This window comes from Triplophysa rosa, linkage group LG1 (assembly GCF_024868665.1).
Source record: "Triplophysa rosa linkage group LG1, Trosa_1v2, whole genome shotgun sequence".
Taxonomy (NCBI): Eukaryota; Metazoa; Chordata; class Actinopteri; order Cypriniformes; family Nemacheilidae; genus Triplophysa; species Triplophysa rosa.
Window position 1 is genome coordinate 32155075 of NC_079890.1, and position 11609 is coordinate 32166683.

An 11609-nucleotide genomic window follows, 5' to 3' on the forward strand; every position below is an offset into this window, starting at 1 on the left:
TTTGACCACTGTGTGCTGGAGCTCTGTTTTGCTCTTGCTATGCGTCTGGCTGCTAAATCTGTCCTGTGCTGTTACTTCTGACGCAGTAAAACACAACATGGATGTTTTACTGCTGCTGCTTGCCATGATGGCCTTATTTTATATATTTACATTCTGATGCACTGGCCAATGTTTTAGACAGGGTAAATCACACAATTTATGGAAATGATGATGGCCTTCATCGGGAAGTCCTGAAAGGACAAAAAAAGTTTAAAGCAATATTCACATCCTATCTCATTTAACTATATGCTTTAAAATTCGTTTAAAAATAAATAACCGAATGAATAAAATGATAAATTCATTGAAAACAACTGGACTTCATAAAATGAATCTGTATCTAGTGAAATAAAGACAGCAGTGTTCATGAAAAACATATACACACAATATAGTGTTTTGGCTGCCAAAAAACGAAATAAAATAGCACTGTACTGTGAACCCCATGTTATTAATAGTCTGCCCGACCCATACAATCCACCTCTCTTTTTCAGGTCTTGCATCAGTCCCGAATAACCTTGTTCTGGCATGCACAATGTATTAATTTTAGCTGTGCTGACTAGACCGAAAACTTACAATACTTGTCATTTAAGACATCTCTGGTGTGATGTCTTGAGAATTCAAAATAATCTTTGACAGCCACATACATTCTTATTGTAGTTCTGCGTCTGAATAAAGTCTTATAATGGGATTATTTAAGTTTGTTTATTTGTTACACAAATCTTACATTTTATAACGTGTGACTCCTACAAGTGTCATGTGGATTTCTACCATTAAATTTCATGCACCAGAAGATGATCAAAAAAGAAAAGAGGTAAAGCAAGGAGCCGGTTGTGATAGTGACAGGTAGCAACAAAACAACACCGCGGCGCAATTGGTTGACCCTCAAACACCTGTAGCCAATCAGAATCCCTGAAACAACAAGTCGCGGATTGCTAGAATCCAAGGCGCGAATTGGTTGGCTGGTAAAAGTCAGTCAGTAAATTCTGAATGTTAAACGCACGCTGATTAGTCGGTGATGTTTGACCAGCGAGCCGGAGGGGAGGAGGCTATAAATGCTGCTCGAACGCGCTGCGTCTCATTTGTTTTGAGAGTGTGTGGATGTATTAGGGAAAGGAACGTTTGCGTGGGTATTTGGGCTATTTCAAGAAAATTTTGTAAATTATTTGAACAAATATATTTGTTTTACAACGGTAAGTGTCATTTATGTTTTATCTCGTGCGTTTCGTCTTTATGTAAGACCATTTAAAATGTTTGCAGGTGTCTAAATTGTGCATTTTTGTAATATAATATCTATGAATTATAATTTGTAAGCTATGCATTTGCAGTAGAAATCCAATTAGTGGTTTAGCTGTTTGTCTGTAATTGAGAAAAATAATTGGGGTGCAATTGAGCAAAACCGCAGCATGGTTTGTAATACTTTTGTTAGAACCGGATTGTGCTTCGATCGTAGTTTTGCGTTTCTAGATTTGTTCTGCTTGCATGACTCTATACATGCACACTTTAATCGGATTGTTTATTCCCTTCCAGCACTTTATACAACCGAAAAGATCTTCACGATGGTTGCAACAAGCACACTCAACAGAAACTCGGAATGCCTCTCTGAATTCGCTGATCAGGGATATGACCGGGCTTGTATCGATTATGGTAAGATGTATTTTTTATTGCACATTATATAGCGTTCAATGTCTTTGATTTGTAACGATATTTTCAAACGATGGCACTGCTGAGTGAAGGACTTGTTTACAGCGCTGTTGGTGCAGCGCTGCAGAGGTGATGTCAACACAGAGATGAAGTCATTGTGTTTCTCATCTCCTTTGTGACCATGAGGGTTGAAAATTGATGTGTACTTATTGCAATTAGTGGTTTTGAATATGCTGTTTTCTGAATCACCTGAGGCTTAACAATTTCCTTTTAAGTGTACCTCCCACTTGAAGATTATGGTTTAACATGTTTATGCGTTCTCTTTCCAGAAATGGAGTTTTGGGAGAGATGTTTGGCTGCACCCTACCTGGGTGCAGAAGTGTGCGAGGAACATGCATGTCAACAGCTTGCCCGGCTGCTGGAGGGCTGTCTGGCAAGGGCCAAGGCTAGCAAGCTGCAATGTGCCCATGTGCTTGTTCCAGAGACTCTCACCCGGCGGGTGGCCCGGGATGTGCTCCGACTGGCTGCGGAGGAACCTTGTGGGTTAAGGGGCTGTGTGCTGGACGTACGTCTGGAGCTGGAGGAGCAGCAGCGGCGCTGCGAGAGACTTGAGCGCCTTGCTTGCGACGCAAGTGTGGTGCCAACCTTTGAATTGACTCTGGTTTTTAAACAGGATGGTGGTGGTTGGCCAAGCCTGCGTGAGTTTTTACGTATAGGTACGTGTTTTCCACCTGGTACACGGCGGGCACTTAAACTGCGCCCTGGGTTTCGGCTGATTAAGAAGAAACTGTACTCCTCGGCTGCTGGAACTGTAATCGAGGAGTGCTGAAAAGGATATTTTGGAGAGGGCGGGAGGTGTTTAAGGGTACAATGCACTGATAACTTTAGTACAATGAATGTAAGCGTCTGCTGAGGTGCAGCTCATGTTTTGTAGGCTTTTTTTTTACTATTGATATTAGGGCTGTTTTGGTTTTGGGGGTGATATTGGAACAAAATGGAGCGTTTTGTAATAATTGGTGTACTGTAGTTTTTGGAAGTATTAGAGCAAGTGTTGTTCATGTTGTGGCCTTGACTTTGTGCCAGCCTCATCCAAAAAGAACACAATTTTACGCTCGAGAGAAGGGTACACAATGCGTTTTGTTTTTCCCTATAATTTTATTTCACGTGTAAATCCCTAAATAAGAAGCGTTTTCAAAATCCCCAGTTAACATTGGCTGTTCATGCTGTCGAAGAAGGCTTCACTTTAAAGGGGGCCATATTTCTGAATATATTGTGCTTTAAATGTCTGTCACCATGTTTGTTTTTTTGGTTGTTGCACAATTGTTTATCTAGTGTTTGTCCTTTTGTGCTTGAGCTTTATTTTATCCTTGTTACTGAATAAACTTGTATATTTTTGCCTGCTGTGCTTTTACGGCAGCTGAACATTTTTCTTTACAAAAGTTCCTGTTGCAGGAAGTTGAAAAGCCTTGTCTATTTGAAAAATAAACTATATTTTCAAACATCTTTGCATACTGACAAGTTAATTTAGCTTCTTGTGAACCTCCACCTCGCATTGAAGTTTCATTCTGTGCAAATGTAACATTTACATTACACTTTACATTATTCCAGTGGCCTAGTTAAGCTCCACGCCACACAATCTTGGCAGATATAGACTTAATCTGCTTCACCGGCCAGTTTTATTTAAAGCACCTGCATGTAGCCTATTTATAACTGTTTGGTTTCCTGAAAGGCACCAATATTTGTGACAGCAATTAACAAAGTTATCCCATTAGAGGATGTCAACTTCCGAACCTACAGGAATGATCTACACCGTTTGTGTTACATTTCACCTCTGCTGTTAAATGAAGTCCTGTGTATTGGCTTAAACAGTTCTGCATGCAACTGGTTTCGGTTCGTGACAACGTGTGGAATTTAGTTACTCAAAGGCTTATGACTACACTGTTGCAGGATACTCAAACTAGACTTACGGGGTATTTGTTCAGTAGAACTGTCTAATGTCCACGGGAGTAATTGTCTAGACATTTTGCATCCTGCAGTCAGAGAAACAGATGCATGTTTGTTTCTATTATTTACAACTTATTCTTGAAACGAACAATATCCTGAATGTATGAAATTAATATAGTGGGTGGAAAGCATATTTGTGTGTATGCGCACATATTTAGCAATTATACCATGGTCTTTTTGAATACTCGATTCTGATTGGCTGGAAGGTGTGCATTAAAACCTTTTAACACACAGGTAGCTACAGTAAGTTTTCACGTGGGGTGGTTCTTGGCCTCCACGTCGTGCATTAAAACCCTTTAACGCACGGCTAGCTGTGGATTATCCCTTACATAAATGAATAACAAGTAACACTTCTTTCTTCATTTAATATAAACAAAATTAAAATCTGAATTTTACAGATCTAGCGATTTATAATCTTTAGTGATCTTATGTGCAAGAAAGCAGATGGTATTGGCACTTTCTCAGAATAAAAAATTCCTTGCAAGTACACGTGTGCAGAGCTGTGTGAAGTGAATTCCCAGGGTCAGCGATTCTTTGGTTAGTCATATGATATGGTTGTTTAAAATGCTTTGAGCATAAATAATAGTGAACTGATAAATCGTAGGATCTGAATTTCTTGAAAGCAACCTGTTTGTGTGTGTGTATTTTCTGAAGATGATGAAATTCTGACTTGAGAGTACAGACATACATTTTGTGTTGTATTTAATTTCTTTAATCTAATTATTCTTTATTATTCTTTATTTTTACTTTATTGGTTATAGATTAAATTAATTTCTATCTAGTTATTATATTCTATATTACTTTTCTTAATGCTATATTCTACATTCTGTTGGATGCTGCATTTGTATTGTCTTCACAAGTAGATATGAGTTTGCAGTGGTCTCATTCTCAAGGTGCATAATAACGTCACGAGACAATGTTGTGAAGCAGTAATTTTCCACTGTCTATGTATAATAACATTTGCTCAATGTGTAGTCAGACGAAGTCGGAAAAAGTTAGACAGATAGAGTGAACTCTAGACAGAGTTCTGGGCAGAGTTAGAATGGGCATCTGAACGCAACTATGTTCAGCAAATCAGCAAAATTCTTTTCAGAACCACCCGCACAACGGACCAAGGAGACTTCCTTACACACACACATCTGTCATAATGTAATGAATGAAGGGCTGATGTTAAGGATGGCATTTTGCTTTTAAAAGTCATTGACAAAATGTTGTGCTGGAATTCTCCACACAGCAAAATCGCCAGTGTTAAAAAGGGTCAAATTAACACTTTGAGAGTGTGGATTATTTAGATTTAGATTCAATTTATTGTCATTGCACATGTACAAGTACAAGGCAACGAAATGTGACCTCTGCATTTAACCCATCCAGAGAGTAGTGAACACACGCACAGCAAGTGGTGAACACACGTACCCCCGGAGCAGTTGGCAGCTATCACTGCAGCGCCCGGGGAGCAAGTACCTTGCTCAAGGGCACCTCAGTTGTTACCCGCCGGCCCTGAGAATCGAACCGGCCACCTTCTGGTCACGAGTCCGACTCTCTAACCATTAGGCCACAACTGCCTCCTATATATTATATATACACTGTGAGTGTTAATTTGACTTTTGTAACACTGGCGATTTCATTGTGCAGTAATTGGTCAAGGAACAACGCCAAATGTAAACATTTTGTTGTTTTTTTGCATTCTTTCATTTAACAGACGCTTTTATCCAAAGCGACTTACAGTTGAGGAAGAAGTGAGTTGTTTTCTGTTTTCTGCTGATTTATAACTTTATTAAGCTATATTAAGGCATGGCCACAGTGTTTTTGCCAAGATGTGTTCTTGGCTTAACATCTTGGTTGGTCCTAGAACAACATCCCAAAAAATAACATAACCTGCTGCGTCTGAAATCACATACTGTGACAGTACATACTGAAGTAGATCAAGTACCCATTTATCGACCTTTAAAACAGTACATATATGTGCAGGTGCAGTATAATCATGAGGAACATATTTCTTACTGTCTGTATCACTTTCACTTCAAAAAAAACATGGCCCCCCTATGTACACGCTGTGTGGGAGTGTGTCTCATCATATAGGGTCAAACCACAGTGCAATACATTCTGGCACTGTTTTTTCAGTTTTGGAGCATCAGTTGTGTTCATTTAATGCAAAGTTATAAATATTAGAAACATTTTACAATATACACTGTGCCAGTGATGAACAGCTGTTAATATACTAAAAACATACGTGAACACATAATACATTTAAGTGTAGGGTATATTTATGCAAGCCATGATTAAAAAGTTAAACAGAACAAACTGATGCTTTGATTTGGGTGTTCAGAATATGCTTGTTAACTAATTTGTCCTCCCAGTTAACTGTTTTGTCATTCGATGAGCCATAGTGTCCTTTTCGCTGTCCTGTTTGGAATGAAACTGTTAATAAAAATACTTGGCAACTAGGCCACAAGGCTCTGGCAGCAATAGTGTTGTGGGCGTTGGCTCACTTGGTCCTATCAAATGAATTGTTTCTAAAGTCACTCCAGCATACAGCATACACAACTGACTGTCCAAAAATATCAAAACACAGTTATGTTACCAAGTGTTATCAGGCAGAGCATGCAGCTAGCAACACCACAGCCATCATGGGTTTGATTCCATGAATTTACATAAATGTCAACAACTGTTTATTGATAGACATACATTGCTTGACAACTATTTGGTCAATTCGAAAAACTTAAACGGATTTGACCCTTTGAGGTTCACCCAAAAATGAAAATTCTGTCGTCATTTAATTACCATCAAGTTGTTCCAAATCTGTATAGATTTCTTTGTTCTGATGAACACAGAGAAAGATATTTGGAAGAATGCTTGTAACCAAACAGTTCTTGGGCACTTTTGACTACCATAGAAGAAAAATGTCTTTATAAATGTCTTTGCTTTGTTGAACACAAAAGAAGATATTTTGAAGAATGTAGAAAGCAAACAGTTATATTTCTCTGTTTTCATCAGAACAAAGAAATGTATACACATCTGGAACAACTTGAAACATAAAGACCAGCTCAAATGCAACTATGTTAGTCTCATGCACTGTTTGCAGTTTACTAAAATGTAATTCATCTGTTGAAAGTTGTTCCAGGGACAAAATAAATTCTAACAAGATTTTTATGTGTAATGTGCACCATTATACCATCATGAGGGTGTGTAAATTATGACAGAATGTTATACATTTCTTTGGTGAACTATTCCTTTAGGAGTTAAAGTGAATGCCTTGATGGTACATTTGTGTGCAAATTTATGCATGGTTTGCAGTGATTGGAGCTAATGGGCTTGCAACTGTGTATTCATGTGCTTGTGTGAAACTGGACCTAACCGGTGTGGCATGCTAGCCATTCCACAATATCAGAATTCCTTTTGACACAGTGCTACTAAAACATGTTGCTTCACTGAACTGCCACAACTTCATAAATCTGGATCTGGAAGTTGAAGAGAGCAGTTACATCACTTTCTATTGGAAATATGTTGTTGGATACTTCAATGTAACCACTAAAAGTATCACAAATTATTTAGTTGCACTTAGACCTATGGTTATGTGAAGTTACAGTTCTCAGATTTTGCTTTGCTGGGCCCACACAGAATGGAACATCATTTACTCACAAAGTTTTAAGAGTACCCCACGCCTTGCATATTTTTATTTCAATATAATGTCTATTTTGATTATGCTTGTATAATATACAGTAATAGTACAGCCTACACATGGATTGTATCTGGACATTTTGATTAATTTGTTGACACCAGTAAGATTTTTACATCACAAGCTGATCACAGAAATAAAAAATGTGTTCTTTGATCATTGGATCATTTGTAATATATTTATTACAAATGTATATATCTGTTACGGAGACACAAATGGGTCAGAGCAGTCTGAGGGGTACGTTGAATTACACACAGACATATGTGAAATGTGGAATCAGGATCTCAAGTTTCTCTGTCCTATAATCAATACTGGTAGTAGTGAACGTAGTTCATGAGTGTGCTTGTTGTGTTCGTCGTCTCAGGATCAGTTTCACATGAGGGTAGTCAAGTATGATGAGAAGGTGGTAGTCCGCTTTGAGATAAGAGACATTCTTTTGTACTAGTACATATTCGCAAGTTATTGTGGCACTGAACTTTAAATTGTGACACTGAAGCTTAATTGTTTTATGTTTATCCCAAATCCATATCGGAGTACTAAAATAATAAATTACAAATGTATTGTGTTTTATAGATGGAAACTAAAATGTTGTTATTTACATAATGATCACGGTATATGCTAAGAAAATTAAAAGCATATCATGCATCTATCATGTTAATAAAATATAAATCTGCTACTTTTACTTTTCAGAAAAACGCACGCGCAACTTCATGTACATGTAATGATATAACAACTTACAGCCACCTTGTGTGGACATCAGGAAACAAGTGATGAAGAGAACTTCATGAAGAGAAAAAGCAGCTCACACCAGACAAACACCAAGACACATAAAAAAAAGTAAACTAAAAAAAGTTTACCAACAAAACTGTTCATCAATCTTAAAAGGTCCAACCCCCAATCATTTGAAGTCTTCAGTAGAAAATAAAATACATTCTATAGGAGGTCTGAAAAACAAAAGTCAGGTATTTCACACCCTATGGACCATTTAGTGTATACTATTGTCTTTCTATCACATCCACGTTTACTCAGCCTATCATCTGCAAGGTCTGTAAATTCTGTAAATCAAACCTCGTAAAGGATGCAGACAATAAAATAAAATTAACTTAATGTTGATGTCAAATAAGGCTAATGTAATTCCCTGTACATCACATGAACTGGCTTCTGAAGATTTATAGATTTAATTTTTAATTCATTTATTTTTGGCTCAGGTCTACTGGTTTACTGGTATGTATATAAGTAATGTGAAATAGGTTTGTGCACATATAAAAATGTAATTTCTCTCCAACTTTTGTTGCGTGATTGCATTTAAGTTTTGGTATTGCTTGAAAGCAGCTACTTTGCAGAGCCAAAAACTAAAGTGCAAAGTAAACGAAACTGCGAAGAAATATTAACCATCCAAACTTAAGTGCATTGACTGCATTCCCACTATAAACACCAAAATATTGCACTTTGTTTAAAAAAATGTTTTTGCTCAATGAATAAATAAACCCCCGATTTATAAAAACTACAGTACCCGGCAAAACAAAATGACTTAAAATGCAATGCCTTGCCCATTGTTTGTGAGGGTTATAAAATCCGCAATGTAATTGGTTGATACATACGCCAAACAACAACGTGCGAGAGCTGATTGGTCAGTGATCAAACTAATATCCCGGATGCATAGCGGTTTATATTCAGCCCCCTGAAGGCGCGTAACTCAGTTTGAATTTGGTGAGGTCGTGCGTGTTTTGTGGTAGAGTAACGGTCTCCCAAAATTTACAAAATGGTAAGTTATTTCTCCGCTTTGTGTTTTTTCTTACCGCACGTCGGTTTTTGGTCATATTTAGTGCAGGTTGACGTTATAATTTGTGTGTTTTATTTGTTGCATAATGTTGTCCGGCTAGCTAGCTATAGCTACATTGCTAGCTGGCGTGGTGTAAACATTAGGGTAAACCAAACGAATCCTTTATTTTCACCGAATTACTTAGATACGTTCGTGTTTGTTAGGTTATCTATAGCGTTTAACCCTTTTTCAAATAAAATGTAATAAATAAATGTATTTTTATTTTTTTTAGGCTGGAGGTAAAGCAGGAAAAGACTCCGGGAAGGCGAAAGCAAAGGCTGTTTCGCGCTCACAGAGGGCTGGACTACAGGTCAGTTCCGCCGTAATGAACAAAGACTCTTGTTCAAGATGTTTGTTTATTTGTCCTGAGATATTTCTGCTATGACAAACCGTTTGGTGAATTTATTAGCCTCTGTAATTTTTTTACACGAATTCCAGACTTAATTTGACTACATTTAGTTTCATCCGTGAAATTTTGTTCCAGTTTCCAGTAGGTCGTATTCACAGACATCTGAAATCCAGGACCACTAGCCATGGACGCGTCGGTGCCACTGCCGCGGTGTACAGCGCTGCTATTCTGGAGTACTTGACTGCTGAGGTTAGTAATTGATTAAAAAAATATATATGGCATTGTCCAGAAAGAAGACTGGAGATGTAAAGTGCGTTTCTGACTGTTGTCCTTTCACGTTAAGGTGCTTGAGTTGGCGGGAAACGCATCGAAAGATCTGAAGGTGAAGAGAATCACCCCACGCCACTTGCAGCTTGCCATTAGAGGCGATGAAGAGCTGGACTCCCTAATTAAGGCGACTATTGCTGGTGGTGGTAAGTACCGTTTCGTCTTTCCGGTTTTCACGATTGTGTTCTTTGCTTACCCCACTCACTAAAACTTACCTTTCTTTATCTTTTAGGTGTTATACCCCACATTCACAAGTCTCTTATTGGAAAGAAGGGACAGCAGAAGACCGTGTAAACAGATTGTTGTATGAAAGCCGTCTCAGGACATGAAAGTGTTCCGTTTTTTTGTTTGCCCTGTAGATTAGCATTTTAAAACTTTATATTGTACGTCTTTGCATTTACTCATTTCTGGGGTATTTTTTCAAACGTGGCTTCAGAGAAGCTCTTTTTCCTCATTTTATGATGCTTGGCATAGTCTGTGTACCCTTTTTAATTTGCAGTGTGGCATTTGGCTTTTGAACTTGTGAAGTTTATGGATTTTATTTCAATAAAGCTCAGAATGCCATGCTGTTGGTGGATGTCTCTGATTTATTTTAACATAAGGTGGTCATTAAAATGTGCAAATAAAAGTCCTTGTAGTTTGTCCTGTACTAGTACAGCACACAAGTTAATTTGAACTCCAGTGAACAAACACTGATTCTGGGATATTTTGCATGACATCAATGACAAGTCTGCAACTTTCCCCCACATTATGTAGTGACTGCCAAGTATACATTAAAAACTTGCATATTTCGGTTTCGTATAAAAACAAAAATGCTCGTTTGCCTTTTTCGTCCCATAAGTCCAAACACATGGTGGCGATGTTTATATTCTGTTTTCTTTAACCAACGACGTCTATGGTAAACAAAGCAACTGGCTTTCACGTCTGTTATTAGACAAACGTCGCATTAAACAGTAAGTTTGTGTCACGGTGTATTTAATCCTTGAGGCTGCTTTATACGCGTCCGCAAATTTTTTTTTTTAATGGTTTATTTAAAGTGCAAAAGAGTACAAACATATACAACTCACAACAACAAAAATACATGAATACAACTTGGGGTATAATTTGAAAAATGAAATTACAATCTATGTCAGGGGTAAAGAAAATTAAGTACATAAATTAAAATTACATAGTGCTTCGTAAGTCTTTTTTGCTTTTTATATTGCTTAAGGTTTGTCCATATTGTTTAATTTCTCTTAGAAAAATTTGGCTTGGCTTTAGCCCATTTTTTCACATGAATGTGATATTTACCAAATAAAAGTTGTATAAGAAAATGTACTGTACTTTTAGAATCAATGGTATCTTGTACAAAAATAAAAATGACATAGTTCAATTTGAACCAAAGTTGTAAATAATCTTGAACAAAAATTAGAGACATCAAACCAAAACATTTTTGAATATATACAATCAAAGAAAAGATGTCTCACAGATTCTTTTGTTACACCACAAGTCGCAAGAATTCTCCAGATATAATTTGAAACGTTCAAACGATACTTTTAACAGGATAGATTCTGTGTAATGTTTTAAAGGATACCTCTCTAACTTTATAAGTTGTTACCCATATTTTTTTCCACTTGATATCTTCAAATTTGGAGGACCAGTATGTTGAATATGGCATAACATTTTGCTTTAAGACTTTTCTAATATATCTATTACTGCATTTGTCTTTAACAATATTAATATCACCAAGAAATATCATATTACTACAAATAATT

The 11609-nt window shown here is 37.2% G+C and overlaps 2 protein-coding genes across 2 annotated transcripts; both read left to right on the plus strand.

Moving 5' to 3' along the window:
• Positions 1 to 1119: 1119 nt before the first annotated feature.
• LOC130557186 (DNA damage-inducible transcript 4-like protein) lies at positions 1120 to 3189 on the plus strand. Its single transcript, XM_057338796.1, has 3 exons — positions 1120 to 1226; positions 1564 to 1680; positions 2007 to 3189. The coding sequence occupies exons 2-3, from the start codon at positions 1593 to 1595 to the stop codon at positions 2504 to 2506; spliced, it is 588 nt and encodes a 195-aa protein (XP_057194779.1). The 5' UTR covers positions 1120 to 1226; positions 1564 to 1592; the 3' UTR covers positions 2507 to 3189.
• Positions 3190 to 9009: 5820 nt separating this feature from the next.
• On the plus strand, positions 9010 to 10423 carry LOC130554924 (histone H2A.Z). The gene is made up of 5 exons (XM_057334836.1): positions 9010 to 9122; positions 9412 to 9489; positions 9664 to 9777; positions 9872 to 10001; positions 10088 to 10423. Exons 1-5 carry the CDS (start codon positions 9120 to 9122, stop codon positions 10147 to 10149), a joined length of 387 nt encoding a protein of 128 aa, XP_057190819.1. The 5' UTR covers positions 9010 to 9119; the 3' UTR covers positions 10150 to 10423.
• The last annotated feature ends 1186 nt before the right edge of the window (positions 10424 to 11609 follow it).

Coding starts and splice junctions, on each gene's coding strand:
- LOC130557186 (XM_057338796.1), top strand. CDS start 1,593: ATGGTTGCAACAAGCACACTCAACAGAAACTCGGAATGCCTCTCTGAA. Junction 1,681..2,006: donor CCGGGCTTGTATCGATTATG/GTAAGATGTATT, acceptor TTCTCTTTCCAG/AAATGGAGTTTTGGGAGAGA.
- LOC130554924 (XM_057334836.1), top strand. Junction 9,490..9,663: donor CACAGAGGGCTGGACTACAG/GTCAGTTCCGCC, acceptor ATTTTGTTCCAG/TTTCCAGTAGGTCGTATTCA. Junction 9,778..9,871: donor TGGAGTACTTGACTGCTGAG/GTTAGTAATTGA, acceptor TTTCACGTTAAG/GTGCTTGAGTTGGCGGGAAA.